General features: G+C 39.2%; 1 protein-coding gene across 2 annotated transcripts in view; it reads right to left on the bottom strand.

The window, feature by feature from the left end:
- Vcan (versican) overlaps positions 1-22,679 on the bottom strand; it is a 100,349-nt gene that overhangs the window by 61,684 nt on the left and 15,986 nt on the right. For both annotated transcript variants that reach the window (XM_036206889.1, XM_036206890.1), the window contains exons 3-6: positions 21,326-21,700; positions 17,914-18,088; positions 17,704-17,831; positions 2,363-2,656 (exon numbers count right to left, since the gene is read on the bottom strand). In XM_036206889.1, the coding sequence (XP_036062782.1) occupies positions 2,363-2,656; positions 17,704-17,831; positions 17,914-18,088; positions 21,326-21,700 (972 nt within the window). The remainder of the gene's footprint in view (positions 1-2,362; positions 2,657-17,703; positions 17,832-17,913; positions 18,089-21,325; positions 21,701-22,679) is intronic.

The following is a 22,679-nucleotide window of genomic DNA, read 5'->3' on the forward strand; positions in this document are numbered from 1 at the left end:
TTAAAAGGCACTTAGTTGCCTGTTTTTCAAATCTATTTGACCAGATAATTTTATCCATTATCTGATATTGTATTGTATTATTAACTGCTTTTATAAGGAAGGGGGCATTAGAACAAATTGAGATTTGGAATGTTTATTTACTATGTCACTTAAAAACCCATTTTTTATGTTTGACAAAACCAAATGATTTACAGCATGCATGTCTTTCTTATTCAGCTTATCAAGACAACTGCACACCACAGACATCATTTTGGGAACTGCAGCTGAGGGCATGCCTAGTCACCACTAGACTACATGGCAAAACTGGACATCAGTCAAATCATTTGGAAGTCATTTCAAATCTTTAAGTATACACATACTAAAAGAAGCTTTGCAAAATGCACTAGGAACTGGAGGAAGCTGCTGGCACTGAAGCATTCCAACCTCTTCTGTGCTCAGTGAACTAGGGACAATAGTCTAAGGACAGAAGAAATAAACAAGAACCTGTACATCAGGTTACCTAGGGGGAAATATGGTAGGCATATTATTCCAAAATTCTGTACATTTAAATGAATAGAAAAACAATAAACACCAACCACTTTTGCACTTAATGTATGTTAAATTTAATGTGGTCAGTCTATTTAAGTCTAAGGACCTTGCTTTTCATGCATCCATGTAAATTCATTTAGATAAACAATTTAATATTTTCCAGGATCTATTTATTTAATAATAGTCTCTATGGCTACAGATGAGCTTTGGTTTCCATTTTACCCTCAAAGAGAAAATGTGTTATTTTTTTCTTCTATTTTTAACTTTATACAGTGCAGGAAAATTTAGAGGGAGATAGTTAGGCCAGCCACGTGATTAGCCCCTTAGAACTTTTCCAGTCCCACCCCCTTCCAACCATCACGTCAATAACTTAATGTGAAAGTCATTTTATACCTGATTTACATGAATATCATTAACAAGAGAATTTGGCATAAACAAATATGCATGTCATATATACATACATGTATATATTACTATATTTAGGATGAGATTTCTCATTATTACTGATGTTTTTCGGAAAAAGATTGTGGAAGACTTCATTGTTTCGAGGCCTGAGAAGAAAAGGTAGCATTTGCTAGGCCTTTTGTGCATGAGCCAGCTTGAATTAAGCTAATACACAACATATGGCTATAACAGAAAAGCAAGTCTAAAGTGGAGATTTAGGCAGAGGCAGCCTAACAGGGAGACAGAAGTCTGTGAAATGAAACCTTCCACGCTTCTGTCAGCTCATGGATCCAAAATGTTTTCCGACATACTGCTTAAGTTCATAGCTCTGTCTTTTTAGCACTGAAAAAATGCCTAAATATTTCACTCTAGAAACCAATTAATAATTCTCTAGTTATTTTAATTACCTATTGCTCTAGCTAGAAGAATTAGAAAGCTAGATCAATACACTTCCTGTGTTATATTGATATTTAATTATTATATTAGTCACTGTCAGACTTCCAGCAAATCATTAAAATATCTAATCATTTGTCATTTAGCAAACATAATACAGATCCCAGAGTAAATACTACCATAAAACTGACTAGTTATTGTTTAGTTAAGAAGTCTATAATTATCATACTATATAATGTGACTAATGTTTAAAAAAATTTAAGGATGTCTGAAAATTTAAAATATGTATAGCATGAGTGCTATTTAAAATTAATTTTATAAGGCAAACCTAGCTGAATAAAGCTAATTCATTCATGTTACATGTTTCAAAGAGGCTATATTATACTCTAACTAACTCAAAGCAAAATTAATGACTAAAAGGCGCATATTCTATTACTTGAAACAAAATGAGATATGTGAATTCTATTGATTATTTGAAATTGTGGTTCCTTTTAGGTGGGAATTGAACATAATCATCATCAATTTCAGCACAAATACTCACCTGCAGTGACTTAAATTTAAACTGTCCCCCTTTTACCATAAGAATGATATCAAAGACAACAGAAACAAGGTTCAAGCGTTTAACTCAAATGCTGTTGGCTGAACATGGACATCCCAACAGTGGAACTGCATGTAAAGGCTTCCATTAACAGGAAATGACAATTCAGGGTATGTTCTGTGATTTTTGGTGTAGCAGAGTGAAGCTAAGACTCTAATCTGACATTCCCATCCCTTCCAAAAAAACAAAAACAAAAAAAAAACCCACTTGCCCAGCTCCCTACCTTCTTTCAACCATTATGTAGAGTTAAGGCAGCTGTGTCTAAGTCACCGAACTGTCTCTGTTCCATGCACACCATACAGGATACAGAATCCATCCCAACATCTACGTGAACCTCAGTGAAAAGCTTTGCCGCAGCTTTTAAAATCTCTAGTTTTCAGAAAGACATCAAACACTTACGTTTAAAGCAGTAGGCATCAAATCTGCTATCAGGGAGAGGGAAGCATGTCTGGTTCTCAAAACGATACAGGGTTCTCACCCCAAGTAGACCACCTCCACACTGGGCCCTGGCCACAGTCACAGGGTGCCGCACACTGGCGTCGGACAACCACCCGTAATCACATTGGTCAAAGCCGTTCCTCCAAGCTGCATGAAGCTCCCCAACAGTCGCCAGCCTGGCATCCTGGTTTTCACACTCTTCTTCGGCCTCCTCAAAGGTGAATTTATTGGGAGCAGTGATGTGAAACACATCACCTGGAATAAGAAGAGGAAGAAAAAAGCCTTAGGTTTACTATTCACTCTCTTCCTGTTTTGATAAATGCGGAGAGGATGCACGATGCTTTGTACAGTAAGGAGGCAGCTTCTTATGGAATCAAGCAAGGAGTAACATGGTTACTCCAATAAAACTATTACTACTATAAAATAAAAACAATACACCACACAAGTTCAATTCTACACAAGTGTTTGTGTATGTGTGCATGTGCATGAGTATATATGTATATGGATATATATGTGTATTTCCTTCTAAAAAGCATTCATTTGCTAATAACATTTGATAAAACACTTTAAAAAAGAGAAATCTTTCCAAGTGATTCTTCAACATCCTGTCTAGAGAACCCTAAAAATCAAACAGTAGCCCTCTGACCTCATCTTCCTTCATATTATGATGGCCCAAACAGATTAAGCTTCTTGATCAAACTACAAGATTTTTAAAACATCCCCAGGAATCTGATTTGGGAAAGGATGGAAGCCGGAATGAAAGTCTCTTCACTCCACCTGTCTCCCTGGCTCAGGGTTGTTGTGAAGGTTCTGTAGGCCACAGCTGCACAGCAGTGCAAGGCTAAGGGTGTATGAGGGCTGACATCAGCTCCCACTGAACAGCTTAAGGGACCCTGGCCACTATGGGGGAAACCTCCTCCCAGCTCATTTTTTTCCTACTTGCTCTACAAAGAGAAGAAGACACGTGTTCTAATTTTCTCAAAGTCACCAGAAATGTCAGCGGGGGCTCTAAGCAAGATCGATAGACTATCATATCTGCTGATCAATTAACAAGCAAATCCTGAACACTTGCTGCGCGCATCACTAGATCCAATTAGCAGAGCCGCCTGCTCATTTTCATGAACATATTACAATAAAATTCTGGAAAACTCAGTCGTTAAACCTGTATTTTATTTGGGCAACCAGTGTTAACAATTTGCTAAAATAAATTTAACTCAAATTAAATGATGCTTTGAAGATATGAGCACAAATGGGTAAAATCAGACAAAACACTTAAGATCACCTAAATAAATATAACTTGAACAGGAAAGTAGACAAATGAGATGGAGAGGAAGCTAATATTTGGACAGGCCAGTCTTGCAGAAGCCGGAGTTCTGTTTCTGTCACTCAGAGGCAGTTTCTAGCTCTGTGATATTTGAGACAGTAAGGACGCAGAGTTCTTAGAATGTCAATCTATGACCTACTGTAGACCCAAGCCAGATGGAACAAGCCAACTGCTTAAATGAACGGTGCCATTAGTCTAAGTGTGTGATAGTTTTATGAGAAAAAGAAAATTAGTCATAGGAAAAAAAAGGCCAACATACACATATCAGCTTTTCTTACTATAAACCCAAAATTTGTACTGGGGAAAATAAACCAAACCCCCACTAAGAGCTGCTAGATAAAGAGAAAGAACATTATTTTTACCAGGGGGTTAAGAATGATTTTATATACTATATCGCCTAGACTGGCCAACAGCAACAACAACTGTAAACTCAAATCCAAATATGCACACAAAGAACACCTTCCCCTCCCTACCCCTGTAATTCAATGCTCACCCGCATAAGGTTTAAAGGCCTCAGAGTTTCTCTACCAGTTACACAGTGTGCATCCAGGAATACGTGTTCAATAAATGCCATTTCTAGTTCTTTTTAGAAATCGTGCTTTTTGTCCCATGCTCTTAAATCAACACATTAGATAAAATTAACTCTGGGGCTACCTGGAAAAATCCCCGAATTCCGTCTAAGGACTTGGCACGAAGCAACTTGGAAAGGACTGGAGGGAGGTGTCAGCCTGAGCAACCTCACTCTTCTCAGTGTCACACCTGGCTTGGGCCTGAAATGGATGCACATTTAGGGAGGTGAGCATGCCCATTTCTCTCCCTCAAAGGTACTCCTTGGTTTGTTGTCACAGCTGACATCACTCTGGGTATCTCAGCTTCCTGCGTCGTTAGACACTCTGTTCTAAAGAAAAACTACTCTTCCCAGAGACTATCAAGAGTGATCAGCCAGGTGGTGGTGGCGGCGCACGCCTTTAATCTCAGCACTTGGGAGGCAGAGCCAGGCGGATCTCTGTCAGTTCGAGGCCAGCCTGGGCTACCAAGTGAGTTCCAGGAAAGGCACAAAGCTACACAAAGAAACCCTGTCTCGAAAAACAAAAAATAGAGTGATCTACCAGCCAGACTGAAGCAAAGAATCTCACTCATTAAGGAAAATTCTGCTTCTAGAGACAAAACCAGAGAAATGGCTAATGAGGAGCAATGTCCCCAGGATAACAGGATCCCAGTTTAAAAGGACAAACACGGCTGGGTATTAAAATGAATAAAGATTTAGTTATTGACAAAATGGTTATAAAGGGAAATGTCATTTTCATTCATCAATGAAGAGCTATTTAGTAAACTTTCCATGAAGAAATTATCATCAAATCTAACCTTACATCAATGATTTAGCTCACTTGAAAGATAGGACTTCTTTTCAATATCTGTGATATTCACAGAAGAATGATTTTACTAGTTGAACTTTTGTATCCTGAGACTGATTAATTTCCACTCCATTTATGTGTAAGAACCTTTCCAACCTTGCAAAGATTTGATTTCCTTTACTTTATATTTTATATTTATTTTTATTTTATATATGTGTCTCTCTGTGTATATGCTCATACACATGCCAGTTCCCTCAGATGCCAGAAGATGTCAGAGTCCCTGAAGCTGGAGCTACAAGTTGTTCTGAGTGAGGCAGTGTGAGTTCTGGGAATCAAACCTGTTCCTCTGTAAGAACAGAAAGTGCTCTTAAACACTGAGCCATCTCTCCACCCCCAACATTGTGACTACTTAAAAATACACATTGAAAAAAGTCACCCCTGCATATCATGCCACTTGGATGAAAATGGGATGTTTAACTAGATTGATTGAGGTTGTTTAAGGCAAGGATAGAAAAAGTTCATTTATAAAGATAAAATGTAGTCACTTGCCCTCTGTGGCATGATTGATACTTTGGAATAATAAGAAAAAGGAAGGAAAACATACTAACTTTAACTCTGCTGCAAAATTAATGACTTAATCCTTCCTATACTATAGTATTTTAGCATAAACATTAACTTTGCTCATCTCAAAGCCCTACTAATATAACATGCCCACATCACACAACTATATTATTGTCCTTTAGTATTTTGTAATTAATGCTGAGTTCACAGCAAACCACACTGCCTATACACCTCTTCCCTGTGAAACAGTCTCCAAACAATCAGCATCTGTTGATGAGTTCATCTCTTGAGATACTCTGGAAATTTTTGCTCTAAAGACATGTGTTTCAATGAAGTAAAGAATTCACAAGTGATTTCTAATAAACATATCTTAAAATCCTGGTAGATACTAGAAAGCCTGTTCATAGAAACTAAAAACATGAATCGGGTTACCAGACAGAACCAAAGCAAGAGAGAGCAAATCCAAGTGTGTAGTCAGTTGTCTCCCATAGTTGTATCAAGGACAGCAAGTGAAGAAGAAGGGGACCAGAGTAGGGTTCCATGGTCATGTGTCTAAATCAGCAATTTAAACCAAATGGAGGAGGTCATCTCTTTAATATAATAGGGTCTGTCTCTGAGCAAATAAGGACACTGCATTCACGCTACTCTCCCAGCACCATCTTTGCAGTGTAGGAGGCAAGTACAGAGCCTTCTGGGAGGAAACTGAATTTTACTAGCATAGGACAACTCTGCTCCATTGCTTTCCGTCCACACATGCACCTGAGCGATCAAGGTCATTTTAGATTTAGCAGACAGCTGCCTCCTAGGAGGACAATGGCTTCTCAGACTTTGACAAGAAATCCACCGTAAGTTCTAGGAGTGGTTTCATCAAAACAGCTATGTGGATTTTTTAAAAGTTTATACATACATAGTCACGTTAGTGTTCACATAGACTATGATGAATAACAGAGGATTTTACACAACATAATTTGCCTATTCAGATAGAAAATGCATAAACATTATCACATATTTTCAAGCCAGTTGCTTTGAGTTTTAACCTACTCCTTTTTATTACCTCTCCAGGAACGGTCTAGGGTAGTGGTTCTCAATCTGTGGGTCACTACCCCGTGGAGGTTGAATGACCTTTTAACAAGGATCTCATATCAGATATCCTGCATGTTAGGTATTTACACTATGACTCATGAGAGAAGCAAAATATAGTTATGAAATAGGAATGAAAGTAAGTTTATGGTTGGGGGTTACCACAAGAGGAATTGTATTATAAGGTCACAGCATTGGGATGGTTGAGAACCACTGGTCTAGAAAGAACTAGAAGACACCTCATTTAGATTTTACTATCTGTTGACACTGCACAAACTAGAAGTTTCTTAATCAGGGGAATTAACATCATCAGAAATATTAAGGAGAATTACTTTAATTTGACCAGTAGCTACTGCAGGACTCCTTGAAAGCAGGCCATGTGCTTTTTCTATGCTCTGAGTGCCTGATGGGAAAGAGCCTTCTTGGCACACTAAAAGGTGACACATACTGAAACAGCAAGAACTGGCTAAACAAACTAAAGCATGAAAAATGATCCCTGGTGTGCAAGCATTAACACTTCTTCCCAGGAGACCCAGCAGAGCTGTTAAAAAGCGCAAGTCCAGAGCAATCCTAGGATGCCCTCAGTGGTCAAAGCTGAGGCCTCACCATGGCTTTTTGAACCGGGGAATTTGCTGGGTGGCATCAAAAATACTAAGTTTCTTTTTTTTTCACATGGGCTTATTGGTTCTGTTGTACCAAACTATGTACTGTGAATATTGTTTCAGTAAACTAGCAAAATCCCTGACTTTGCTTTAGTTTCTCTATGAAATTTATATGTATGTATGTATATAATATATATATATATGTATGTGTATATATATGTATGTATGTATATATATATATATATATATGTATAACCTTGTTATTTGGGTAAACTTACATGTGAGCAGCTTATCATTGGCTGAAATGAGTAAATTGGAAGTAACCAAAGAAGATGAACATCTAGGTACCCATGAGTCAAAACCAGTTGCCAAATACGCCAGAGCACATGGTGTTAACAGCAATTCAATATAATCATTGGCTTCAAAATATTCACAAACTTTTTCAAAGGCTTTCTCTTTCACTCTTTCTCTGTCATATTTTGACTAAAATACATATATGTATTTTTAAATTAATAATGTTAAAAATGAATAAATGAATATTCATTATCCTCTGAGTCACAAATCAATTAACTCTACATGTTTGGCATAGCATCTCATAAACATTGTGAACTGCCTCCTTAAAGAGCCACTATTTAGGGAACTCATGAACTGTGGACCAATAGCTGTGGAGCCTCCATGGGACTGGACTAGGCCTTCTGCATAGGCATGACATTGTTTAGCTTGAACTGTTTGGAGTGGCCCCTGGCAGTGGGAACAGGATCTGTCACTGGTGCATGAGCAGATGTAGTGGGTAGCTGTTCCAGCTTTGACCTGGAAGTACTACACCCATTGAGGCTTCTGTGACTGTCACACCTACAAGGTGGGGCCGAGACAGGAGCCGTGTGTGGCTCTCTTGGTTCCTGAACCCTGGACGCTGGAGGTAGATTGAACAGAGTTTTCCAGAGAACACTGCCAGACTGCGCCACACCTTTCCCATTCCCTGTACCTATCCCTTTACTTGTAAGTTAGCCCACAAAATAAGCCTCCCTTTTAACTACGTGGAGTTTCCTTAATACTTCAACCAATAAGCGGGCTTTTTGGAGCCCAGTGCCTATGGTGGGACAACTTACACAGGCTTGGTGCAGGGGAGGGGCTTGGACCTGCCTCAGCTGAATGTGCCAGTCTCTGCTGACTCCCCACGGGAGTCCTTGCCTTGAAGGACATGGGAATAGGGTTAGGTTGGGGAGGAAGGCTGGGGGTGGAGGAAGGAGGAGAGGGGCACCTGTGGTTGGTATGTAAAATGAGCAGAACATTTCTTAATAATTAAAAAAAAAAAAGGAGGTGGGGAGAGACACTATTTTTATATGCTGCAGATACATGTCAGTTCCACTAAGATTGGATCTTATGACCTGCATAAAAGTCAGTCTTCTACAAACAGTAACAGGGATGTTCTGGGCTGGCAGAATCACCTCAGTGAAGCTCAGAACCCAGGGTCAGCATTGGGCTGCCAGTGTTTCTCCCTTGGGAGCAAAGACCCTTGAAAGGTGTATATGTGCTTTCCAAATTTCTCACTTGTTCTAGGCTGAGGTTGAGGCAAACCCACAAATTATCACTAACAGACTGGTACAGTTATGTACAGTCTATTAGTACAGAGGAATACAGGAAAATCAATTGATTTCTGCACACTAGAAGTAGATAATTAAAAAAGAAATTAAGAAAAATCCATTTACATTCACATCAAAAATATACTACTAAGAATAAATTATGCAAAATGCTGTAAATTTTATACTCTGGAAACTAAAAGCATTCTTGCATGAAATCAAATATTGAAACCCCCAGAAAAGCATCCCATGTTTGTGGACCATAAGACTTACAATTGTTATGATGGCCAAATACTCCCACTTGATCTGGAGACTTAATGTAATCTCTACTGAACCCTAGCTGACTTCCTTGTAGAAACTGGCAAGCTGATTCTAAAATTAATTTAGGAACCTAAGATACTCAGAATAGCATCCACACTGGGAAAGAAGAACAGAAAAGGTCTCATGTGTTCCACTTTCAAACTTTTCTACAGCACTATAGCAATAAAGGCAATACTGTACTGTAAGTCAAGCGTTAACAGATACATCGATAACCCCCTTGCTGTGGAGGCAGAGATAGGAAGATCAGGAGGCAAGGACAGCCTTAACTACACAGAAATTTTGTGGGCAGCCTGTATCATAAGAGATTCTGTCTCAAAAATCACAACAACAACAACAAGATGACATACTAGTGGTATAAAGATGGGCAAGTAGATTAATATGACAGAATTGAGAGTCCAAAAATAAATATGTGTCTGCTTGGTTTGTTTTCAAGAGGGTGAAAAACTCATTAAATGGAAAAAAATACACCCTGTGAGAAACTGTGCTGGGCAATAGAATGACTTTGAACCTATATCTCATGTTACATATAAAAAGTAACTCAAAATGAATCAAAATAAAAGAAAGAGAATTAAAAGTCATGAAATTCATCAGAGCATGGTGGCACATACTTTAATTTCAGCACTTGGGAGACAGAGGCAGGAAGATCTATGTGAGTTCAAGGCCAGCCTGCTCTACAAAGTGAGTTCCAGGACAGCCAGGGCTACACAGAGAAACCCTGTCTCAAAAACCAAAAGCAACAACAATCAAAATGTCATGGAATTCTTTGAAGAAAACCCAGTGGAAAGTTTTATGACTGGAGATTTGGCAATATGTCCTTAGTGTTGACACCAAAAGAACACAGTAATAGATGGACTAGATTTGGTTAAAATTAAAAACTTCTCAACTTCAAAGGGTCCTAGAAAAAAATTTAAATGACATCTCACAGACTTGGGGAAGTATTTTCCAGTAATATACAAAGTAATGACCAACAATTCAAATGGAGAGAGAAAAAAAGATAAAGTTTAAAAAAAATCTACAATTTCTATCAAGAATTTCTTAGCTAACTATTATGTGTGTCCGTGCCTACGACAATCCCTTGATGTTGGCTCAAAAATAAAATACAGAAACTTATGGTCTTTTTGCCTTTTCTCAACTGAGAGCTTAAAGTATTTTTCAGAAATAAAACTGGTAACATCATATTTGAAGAAAAAAAGAAAAGAAATTAGAAAAAAAAATACAAAGTACATGAAACCAACTTTAAAGCAGGATGTTTGTTTGTTTGTTCTACAAGAAATCCCAGTGTGAGCCAGAAGAGCCAATCAAGAAATTCTGGAAGCACTACACTTTTGAGTACCAGTAATAGAGAATGTTGGAAAGACAGGCAGTGGGGGGTGGAGGAGGGATGTTCTCTATGCTAATAGTGTGCCACAGTGAAGGAAGGGAAGGGGAGGCCATGAACAAGCTCTGCAGAGGGCCAGGTGCTTGGGATGCACTCAGAGTCACAGTAGAGAAAGAAAAGATTCAGACTGAGCAGTTTGCAGCAGGCTAGGTTATTGAGGTTTTGAAGACCAGGCAGAATCTGTGCTTGTGGAAAAACACATAAGCACGGTGTTTGGTAGGGGAAGGGCAGGGTCAAAGTGATGCATGTGAGTGTTTGGTTATAAAACAGGTCTGCTAAGGAACTGTTAAGGGCACTATTTGTGAGCAGTAAACCAAAAGTGAATGACAAAATGATTCACAAATAGGAAACGTTAGTGTATGTGATGGTTTGAATAGGAATGCCTCTCCCCAGGCTCTTATACTTAAGTGTGTGGTCATTAAGGGGTGGCCTTACGTGAGAGAGGGATTAGGAGATATGGCTTTGTTGGAGCCAGTGTGGCTTTGTTGGAGGAAGTGTGTCACTGGGGGTGTAATTTGGGATTTCAAAATCTCAAGCCAGGTCCAGGTGTCTCTTCCTGCTGCCTGTGGATTCAGAAGGAGAACTCTCAGCTCCTCTCCAGCACCATGTCTGCCTGCACGCCAGGCTTCCCACCATGATAACAATGGACTAAACCTCTGAAACTGTAAGCAAGCCCCAAGTGAATGCTTTCCTTTGAAAGAGTTGCCATGGTCATGGGGGTCTCTTCCCAGCAATAGAGCACTGACTAAGACAGTGTGGAATAAGGAAGAGGTTTATGGCTAGAGATGAAATCCTAAAAATTAACATTTCATTGTTTAGTCTTTTGTTTGTATAAAATACTTTTGCACTCCATTCATCCCACAGATCATGTAAATTACGATTTACATAGAGACAATAAGAAATTAAATTATTTACTTTGTTGATTTATCCAACCTATGGAGGATCTACTGTGTGACTATGACATATTAGGCATAGAAAAATGAATTTGTGTGGGTGTTTCCCCTCCCAGAAGCCACTGACTAGCAAGAGAAAGAAACGAAGGCAAAGATTTTCAGAGACTGATCACCGACACACATTCAAGGTTCCTGGGTGATAAAGGAAAGAGACACCAGATAAAAGAGAAGGTCCTCAGGGGAGGTCTCTCAGCAAACTGGGAGCCTTTGTAAAAGCTAGAGAGCCAGAATGGGAGCCAGCTCCTGGAGCTGAGGTTAAAACCTAAAGGCAGGGCTGCATAGAAAACACAGGCCCTGAGCAGATAGGACACAGGTCTCCACAGTTAGAAGAGAAGGAACTCTGAGGCAATCAGTCACGTCAGGAGGCAAGCCTAGGATTGATTCATTTGCAAGGGAACTTAATGGGTCAGCCAGGAAGGGAGGCTCTCTGACCTCATTCATCACATTCCCATTTATCTGCAGAGAAAATAAAAAGCCTTTAAAAAAAAAAAAAAGCCAACTATTTTCTGACAGGCACTTGCTACCATTAGAAAACTTAACAAATATTTTTATTTAAAAAGGATTGATTTTTTTAAAGTTTGAGGTATTTTTAGCTGAAACATTTACATTGTGCTCTTCCCAGCTTATTCTTAGCTGTCTCATCTGGGAATTGTTTCCTGCAGTAACTGCCGCTGGGTACACAAGTCTAACCCACTGCCAGCTTCAGCAAAGAACGCAATAACTCACAAAGCACCTTTAGAAAGATTTAGGCCCTCAAATGGCAAGACCATGGCCATGTGTCTGTGGTTACATGACTCTGTGGAGAAGGAGAGGCCAGAATGATCCTGAATGCTGTGATACAGGCAGACAATATCTAGTCAGAGTAAATTTATTTCAAACAAATTTGGAGGCATAATAGAAAACCATTTATTTGCCGCAGTGTTATCTTTTAATTATTCAATAATATTCCAGTATTAAGTTAATCACATTCAATAGGATCCTGTCTTCACGATGCTCTGTTTCTGGTTGATCCATCTGTCCTTCAAAGTGTCATGACTCAACTTGGTTTTGACAGAGCGCTGCACTCTTAACACTGTATAGCAAGTCTATTTTTAAGAAATTGCTAGGGATGGAACTTCATAGTTTCCAAAGACTTTTTCAACATCTAACAATCTTCATAGCTAGAAACATTCACCTCCTCTAGAAGCTAATACATGAAGGTGTGGCTTCAAATGCTTTTCTTCTCTGACTGCAGTGGGAATAGAGAACCTCTCATCCTCATAAGTGATACAGCAGCTATGATTTATTAATCACTAACTTTGTGCCATACAATGTAGTAAAAGCTACGCATATTATCTCATTCAATCTCTGGACCATGCTTCAAAAGTAAATACTCTAAATTGCAAAGTAACCATTTAAAACTTAAAGACGCAAAATTTGCCCATGACCTGACAAGTTATAAATGGCAGCATAAACTGCACCAAGGTATTTTTTTAAATGATATTTAATTAATTCTTTTAAAACTATTATACAACATACTTTTTAATCACATTTATTCCCCTCTCAGCTCTTTCCGTGTCTACCTCCATGAGTACAGTCTGAGTTATCTAGTTACTCTTCGGAGTGGGGTCTACCCTGGGATGTGGTAGCCTGGACTCGCCCTCTCAGCTGGGAGTGCAATTTCATGCTCACCTTCCCTTCAATATTGGGATTTCTCCAAAGATACCTTCTTTATTGATTTTATTTTTTAATGGTCTTAATATGTAGCCCTGACTGGTCTGGAACTCACACTGTAGACCAGACTGTCCGTTAGCTCTCAGAGCTCTTCCTGTCTCTGCCTCCATGTGCTGCGATTAAAGGCAGACAACATCATGGCTGCCTTGACCTTTCTTTTCTTGATGCTGAAGAAGTGAGCTGCCTCTTGAATCTGCCTTCAGCATGGTCTTCACCCTTCCTAAGCACTGGTGGTCGCCTGTAGGCCAGGGCTCGAGTTGTGAGTATCAGACTTCCAGGGACATAAAAGTAACATATTTCCCATAAAATCATAATATGAACTGTGAGTTTTGACATATTCTGGAACCAATAATATGAAGCTTAATTTCTTGCCATGTTGGCACCAGCATTAAGCCAGAGCTTCCATTCAGCCGTTCTCTCCAAGAAGAGCAACAATTGGTACTCTTCAAGTTGATGTTGCTAAGTGATAGTGCCTTGTAGGCTACATATTAAATGCATGTTCAATTTATAATCTCTCTGTGGGTGTGTAATCTCATCACAAACCCAGGCCTTCTGGAGTCTCAATCGTTTATCTATTTTTCTGAATCCTTTTGTCATTTCAGCTCTACATCAAGTGCATCTCAACATCTTCCAAATTCAGTTGATAGGAAAATGGAGGTTACATATAGTAATGATTATTTCATGAATGTTAACATCTGTATTCCTATTTTAAACCCTAGTTCCCATTGATTTCTTAATAACATTATTCTTGTACTAAATCTTATCTAACAAAGCATCATAAGGTCTAGAACATTTCTAATAAGACAAGCTAATGTTGAAGTACTCACTAGTGGGTATAGCTGATACATATGTCCTTCTATAGTTTCTCAATTATTTTCCAAAATAAAACTGAATATTATATTCATATGCTAAACTATGCTATACATATCACTTTAGAAAAAGTCAGAAAATTGACTGGTTAGAATGTATATAATAAGCTAACTTTTAAGAAAAATGTCAATGTACATATGACATACTAAATTAAGAAAGAAAAATGCTTAACATTCTGTTAATGTAATATCTTTCATGATAAATAATTAAATTTAAAGAAAAATTAGTGTCAGGATCTACAATTTTCAGTGCCTTCACCAGCTATCATATACTTTGCTTCCTTGAACACAATTAAATATGGGAGGAAATGATTAAATCCATGATTGCAGCAATAGATATATTCCATGAGCATTCTGGCAAACTTTCAAATTACCTTTATTAGGACAGCAATTGAAAAGAATTAATTAAGAGAATTAATTGTGTGCTATCAACTTTTCACATGAATTTTTATCAATTCAATTCAGCTGAAGGCCAGGACTTTAGCAAAGGAATGAGAGAAACTTTAGAAGAATGATTGTGGCCTTCTGCTATATCACCAGCCACAAAAGTTTATGGAACCTTCATCCCACTCCAATTTCAAAGTGAGAGAAAAGAGCAGCGTCTGAAGATTTTCCCAGTTCCCTATGGGCAATGCACAAGGGAGAACAGGCTTTTGGAGCAATGTCATTCTAAACATGCTGGGTGTCCCCAGAATCATCAAACGTCTATGAAACAAAAGCATTGCCGCTCTGTTGACACATATTTTAACCTGTGTTTGACATACTGTTTGTATTGATTTTTTTCTTGTTCTCTTTCAACTTTTATGTACCACAACAACATGGTTCAAAGTCTGTTGACTCTGTCATGCTATATTGCACATGACAAGTTTGGAGTCACCAAAGATGTGAACTACTTATCCCAAGTAACATTACACAATAGAGTTGGACTACATTGAGACAGGCGTGAACTTAACATAGAACACCTGCCTTGGAGCTAAGTGATTACAGAGGTAGAAAGGGACTCCTATTCACTGTAGCAAGCCCACGCCTGCAAGCCCAGCACTGGGAAGGCTAGTGCAGACAGATTGTGAGTTTGAGGCCAATCCGGGCCACATAGCCTGGTTTTAAAAGAGAGAGAGAGAGAGAGAGAGAGAGAGAGAGAGAGAGAGAGAGAGAAGAAAGAAAGAAAGAAAGAAAGAAAGAAAGAAAGAAAGAAAGAAAGAAAGAAAAGGAGGGAAAGAAAGAAAGAAAAGGAGGGAAAGAAAAAAGAATAGACTAATAAATCCTTCCTCGAGGTAAGTTTCATAAATATACCAGGAGTTATTCTCTGACAGAATTTAATTCCTGAACACGAAAGTGACACTTGCAGATGGTGGGAGGCCACTCCCAACTGGTCCAGTGTGGCTAAGAGACGCCTGGCAGATGTCTACCATCCAGGCTTTCAAAACCTCAACTGTCTGAGAAAGCAGGACTCAGGCAGTTCCTTTAAGGGACATTGGAGACTAGACCAACAACCCAGGATCCCTGAGCACACAAGCCTGGCTTTTCGTCAAGAAGTCTGGCTTAAGATTTGTGTCTGAATGTTCACTATATCAATAAGATTTGATAAAGTTCTCTCCAAGAGATCGGATCTTACACATATCTTTTATAAACTATCTCCGGTGCAGACTTAGCAGCAACATATATATCTATGCATTGCGGTCCTGAGAGATTTTAGTCTAAGCTAAAACCATGATACAAATCTCCACCCTACTGCAATAGCAAGAGGAAATCTCTTCACTAGAATGACATCTTCCAAGTAACCACTTCCAATTAAAAAAACTATTATTAAAAACTATTTTAAAGATATTTTAAGCAGTTAAAATAAGATGAAGGGAAAGCTTCTAATTTTATAAGCATCAATAGTAGCTTGGCTAATATCTCTGTCTCACTTTGCCCAAATACAAAAGCAGGAGCTGTTGGCACTGGAATCTGTTACTCAGAAAACATACTTACTGGCACCAAATCATTGTGACAAAAATGCTAAAGCACCCTTGAAGGCACATTTAATCAATGCATAAGGGAAATGTGGGCTGCTTATATGCTAGCTCTGACATCTTGTAACTACTCATTCAGTGAACAGAGTTGTATAATCAAGGCCTGGTAAAGTGGCCCACGCCTGACCCCCAGCTATGTGAGAGGCCAAACAGCATGATCTTTTGAGTCTGGGAGTATGAGATTTACCTGGCCAACATACCCAGACTCAAAAGAACAAAGAAACAAATAAAAACATCAAACAAACAGAATTATAGAATTTTAATACTGCGAGGGACTTTCTCCTCTAACCTCATTTTACTCATAAAACAATGTGTATTAAGTCAAAATTACAAGAATAAGTCAGTTTAGTATCACCTATTTAAATACTTGGGCTTCTAAGATACCTGTCACTATAAATGAAAATCCATTTTAAAAGTCATAGTAACTTCTATCCTGTTGGAACTTGATCGAAGAATGGAGTTAGTTGTATGATGAGAATTCTGAGTGCATGTGAGAAAACTCCAAGAAAAGACAAGAGTCTTGTGACCTCAGTTTCTTCAAACACAAACGAAATTGTTTTTGAAATGTGTTTATGTACACCTCCCGGGTGTATCAGATAGAAGTGAGTTTACTTCAGATTATTCATTACAACTGGCTATTGTTACTTGTTTATATGCCTCTCTGAAAAAATACGTTTTTGCCACACGCAGCATGCCTACCTTGAGATTGTACCCGTGCGACTCCTCTTAACCCTCAGAGTATAAAATGTCTGATGCTCTGAATAAAGTTGACTATGGCATGAGACTTTAGTCCGCCTCATCTATTGGCTCCATTCTCCAAGGTCCCACTGCCGCTAGAGTGGTAAATACCATCATGTGAGCCTTTTATTGGAAAACTACTTGGTACTCTTTAGACACTTTCCCTGGTGAACGCAAATACTCTTTGCTCAGGCAGAGAGAAATGACAGAGCTAAAATGGGTCAGACTACAACATCTTGATGAGAAAAGGCTTTATCTAAACTGGCTTTCACATCCCTGGTAAACAGCAGGCTACCTACAACAGTAATACCTACTGTCATGTCTTTATGTCATGTTGAATATGTGGATTGGTTGGATGAATGACTCTTTGGAGAAATCCATGTGACAAAAGGGATGTGGGAAGAAATCTGATACCACCTCACTTGCCAATTTATAATGTTTTCCTTGATTGGGAGTTGTATTTATCTTCACTCGGAGTCACAACAGCTTGTTCCCACAGGGTTTCTACCTGGCTCTCCCTAGAATAGGTGCCTCCCTTACAGTTTTCTATTCTGAACGCTCTAAAAAGGCAGCATGGCTATGAAGAATCTGCCATTGGCCACGATATTTCCATCCCACATAACCATTTACACATCCCTCCCTCTCTTTCCACTGTAATTTTGGCTTATCTTACCACAAAATCATACAGTCATGGAAATAAAATACTGCTGTGTGGAATGCAAACAAGCCTGAAGACCGGCTCCATGCTCTGGGCTCTGGTTCTCTCTTAATTTTCTCAGTTCACGTGAAGCTATAGAAGGTTAAATATCTTACCATCCAGATGGTCCACATAACAATACACATCGTAGGTTTCATGGGGAGAGCGGAATCCATAGGTCCTGACCCCCTCCTTCCCCATCATGTCTCCATAGCAGCCTTCTCTGGGAGCCCTTATGGGGTACCTGGGGAGGCACAGGAGAGGTGAGTGGCATCACTGTCACTAGCAAAGTAATACTTACAAGCTTTTGGGCCCAGGCCTCTTACCTAACAGTTTGATCAGACAGCCATCCTGCGTCACACTGCTCAAATCCATCTTCATAGGCAGCGAAGAGCTGCTCTGGTGTTGCTATCACTGCCCCAATGTCCAGGCAAGCCTGTTGAGCCATCGCAAAGTTCAGAGTGTATCTACTGGTCGCTGCCCTGTAGTGGAATACGACTCCTGCAAAGACAGCAAACCAAGGACTGTTTCAATGTGTAAATCCCCCACTGGATTGTGCAAAACTTCAGAATGAAATAATATGCCAACTAATAATATTATCATGGTTGCTTATTTTTACTATGCAAAACTCTTGTAGATTGATGGTACTTAGAAATGCCACTTCTCTCGGGGTCCTGCTCCTCATGCTACATCTTTGAATCCTGCAACATTATGACCTTTACTTTCACGGATAGTGTGATGTGGTAGAGAAAAATACCAGGCTATCTTCAGGACAATGCCTATTTCTGTCATCATTTTGCTCCTACTCATAAACTAGTCCAACTCTCTGAACCTTAATCTCCAGTCTTATCCAGTAGATCTAACATTTATTTCATCTGAAGGTTGGGTAGGTTGCAAAGCACTGTCCAAATATGCACCATATCCACTACCTGGCTAGTGTTATTTTTGTATCTGGTATGATTGATACAAATATACAGTTTTCATGCCAACAGAGGTCTGAAATAAAGTTCTCCACGCTCCCCAAAAGCAAGGCATGCTTGCTTCAGGTTCCACTTTGTTGTATTTTACATATTGCTAAGGAAGTCGTTAGAAACTGTGTTCTGGGTCTCAAGAGAGTGTCAAAGAGTGAAGAAAGAGCAGGAAAGGGGTGGAACTCTTGGTCCTTTTTTCTCACTTCCACATGCTATCCATTTTTAACTGGAGGAAAAATGATTCATCAAAATGAATCCAACTGATATGCCAGGGAAATCATCACAAAGTACCGATTGGGGCACCCTAATTTTATAAGTAAAATTTTAACAACTCATATATTCAAGACCACTTTTTGTTGTTGTTTGGAATAAATTGTGGTTTCCAAGATATCTGTCAATCACTCTCCTTGAATCCTAGTCATTTCCTGGGGTTGACAGATTTGTCACCCACAGTCAGACTGGCTATCAGACCATCTCTGTCATGTTATTTTTCGTATTGTGTCTCTGTCTCCAGACAAGCCAGGAAAAGAACTGTGCAGGACTAGAATGACCGTCTTGCAGATAAAGCCTGTTATCAGTGCCCACACAAAGGGAGCTGCATAACAGCTCATAGATGGACTGACTGGCAAGGAACATTCCTCTTCCTGTTTCTGATCTCTCGTGTCTCAGAATGTCATCAAATGCCAATCTACCTTCATGTGGCTTCTCTAAAACTGTCTGGGAGAACATAGACAACATGCACCTAGTAAGCATGAGAAATACCCTAAAATAACTTTTCAGCTTTCAGTAAGAACTTGAATGGGTTTTAATTGGATTATAGTGGTTAAAGTTTCAAGTAATCTTGGGAATTATAAATCTTCCACATGTGCTAAATATTGGTACTAAGAGGTGACAGAGCAGAGGGCCTCCTTGCCTAAGGCAGGAACCATCAATCCATATGCAAGTGTCTGCAATTGTTGGAATAACCTGAGGACACCATGGGGCTAAGAAGATTAGGTGGAAGATATTCATTGTTTCTGAGCAAGAGGCAAATCCATTGCTAAATCTTTAATGATGAAAAAAATAATGTAAGAAACTGTGAAACTGAGAATTTTAGAGAGTGAATGTGTGTGATAAACAGCTATGCATATACATGTATATGAACCTACAATCCTTGGTAAACTAAAATCAGTGATGAACTCAGGGATCGGAGGAGCTCAGGGATTTAGTGGATACATGGGCAACAGGAAACAGATGAATTTAATGATAAAGGATGCTCAGGGAATTTGTTTGTTGCACCTAAAATTCCAACCATTTCCTTTTGGCTAAACAAGAAGGAGTTTTTAATAAAACTCCTTTTATGTATTTCTGAAAGATAAATATTTTATAGAGAAATTGAAAGTTGGAGGAAAATCTGTTCCATCATGTCTGGGTATTAGAGTTTTGCTTAATAACTTGCCAACACATTCTGCTTCCAAGAGCTGCGGCATTATGTGTGTGCCCAATTAAAGCAATTTCTCCTTGCTTTGTCTTCTAACTTAAGCTCAAGTGACATATGACCCACCATTACAGGGAGGATGAAGGTAAAAATGTATCATTACAAACTTAATGGATAGCAGCTAGTGTTAAAATTACATTTTTTCATTCTGATTTCTTGCTCTGAACCACATGAAAATTCAAATATTGATTGCCTTTGTAAGACATTATGACATAAATCATGGTTAGTTTTTCAATGTAACTTTTAAATGATACTTCTTGAAATTAAACTCAAAGGCATTTTTGCATTTGTTGTGTGTGTCTGTGTGTGCACAGGCACGGAGGCATGGGTAAACGCATGCCCTTTTACCGTGTGGATTCCAGGAATCAAACTAAGCTTGTCAGGCTTGGCAGCAAGTATCTTTCTGTTGAGCCAACTTACCGGCACTCATACATGATCAAAATAAGGAGGCTGAGGTTCTAGTTCAGTGATGGAGCACTTGCCTAGCATGCACAAGAACTTGTGTTTGAAAACCACCCCCAAAAATCACACCAATAGAATTAAGACAAAAAAGGGGAAACATTTTATATTTATATATCTGTGTGTATACATATGTGGTATTTGGAATGAGAATGTCCCTTAGAGGTTCATATGTTTGAATTCTTGGTGCCCAGTTTGTGGACCTGTTTGAGAAGGATTAGGAGGTGTGGCCCTGTTGGAGGAGGTGTGTCTCTGGGGCAGGGCTTTGATTCCAGTTAGCTCTCAGCCTCCTGCTTAAAGATAAGGATGTAAGCTCCCAGCTACAGTCCCAGCACCATGCCTGCTGGCCTGTTGCCCTGTGGTCTTTGCCATGATGGCCATAACCCTTTGTAACTAACTATGAGCCCTAAATCAAACATTGTCTTTTTTTAAGTTGCCTTCGTCAAGGTGTTTTGTCATGGCAATAGAAAAGTAACTAAGACAACATATATAGAACATCAAAGTTAAAATGTAGAATAGTTTTTATAGTATTCTGATGCAATCACTGGTAGGTCTCAGGACTAAAATAATGACTTAAGAACTATGTACTATATCTTGAGGTTTTCATTATTTCCAGTATATTGTATAATACTAAACTCAATCAATAAAGCTGCTTCACAAAAAGATACCTTTTCTTAATGAATAAGTTTGGTTTCAGTGAAAAGCAAAGATTCTTGGATTGATGTGTTTTCCACTTGTTCATATCCCGAACCACAGACATCCTTGAGGACTGGCACATACTTCTTTCCTGGGTATCATGCTACAATTTTCTTACAAATCTGAAAGCCTTACCATCCACAGTCAGTGACTTGGTGTCCTGAGTGTCTTCAATCCCATACATGACATCACAGCGGTAGACACCTGCATCACTGGCACGGAGTTTGACCATGGTGAGGGAGGCATCACCCACATCCTCAGGGTGCGTAAGCACTGACACTCGCCCTTTGTAGTCCTGACCAATCTTGATATTGCCATCTTGGGCCACCAGGACAGTAGTCTCTTTTAGGTCTTTTCCATTTTTGTCCACTTCCATCTTGGACCATTTGATTCTGAGAAATTCACTCGTGTTGTAATTGGGCGGCAAGGTAGGCATGGTGGAAAAATGGCAAGGTAAGCTCACTTTTCCAGACAGAGAGCCTTTAACAGGGGGGCTTTCTTCCAGTTTCGCTAGAGGAAAGACAAAATATCAGATGAATAATGCTGAAAAGCTGAAACCTAGTCTATTGAGTGTGTGAGTGGATAGGCAACAGTTAGAGAGCTTTCGTTACATCTTGAGTGTGTGGAAACCTGAGAATGATTTATATAAAGAAAATAGCATGGAACTTCAATAATGCTGTTTAACAATGATGCGGATTAATGATGTTCATCTTTGCGCACTGAAATACAGAGCTCATTTGAAGGCATTTATCACTTGGTATTTAACATGAAAAAAAGGAAGAAAAAGGCAAGTACAAGCAAAAAATTAAGGGCAGAAAAGAACAGGGCAGGCTAGAACACAGCAGCACAGACTGTTAGATCAAGCTAGGGTGGTGGGTACCTGTGCCTATAATCCTAGCACTCAGAAAAATGAGGCAGGGCATTGCTCTAAGTTCCAGCCTAGCCTAGACCACAATGAAAAAAAATCAACCCTCCCCTCTCTCCCTTCTCCTTTTTCCCTTCTTTCTCTCATAAAAGCAAGACTAGTGTTAAGAAAGGCAGTTGAAAGGGAAAAACACTCAGATTTATGGATCAGAGGAGAAAAGTCATTTTAGATAACTGCCATATACATATTACTTTAGGAAAATATAATGAAAAAATTAACATTTGAAGACCAAGTGAGAATGTTCAAATGGGACTTGAGAAGACTTGAGAAAGGGCAAGGCCCCTATTTTAAGAGTGCTCTTCAGCCCAGTGATTGAGGCAGGCAAATTTCCAAGGCCAGCCTGTACTTGTTCCACTAACAGGTCAGAGATGAGAATCATTTAAGGTAACTACCACATTACCGTAGAGAAAATAAAAAAATTGAAAGAAGAATTCCACACAGTACTTCCTGAGACTGGAGTAAGGGCCAGTCTGAAGTCTGAAGAGCCCTCCTTGGGGTCTCCTTCAGCCAGAGGCCTCATTTCGTTCTAACTCCAGCTGCGATCACTTTGCAGAGACACACTGC

This window comes from Onychomys torridus, chromosome 15, assembly GCF_903995425.1.
Source record: "Onychomys torridus chromosome 15, mOncTor1.1, whole genome shotgun sequence".
Classification (NCBI taxonomy): domain Eukaryota; kingdom Metazoa; phylum Chordata; class Mammalia; order Rodentia; family Cricetidae; genus Onychomys; species Onychomys torridus.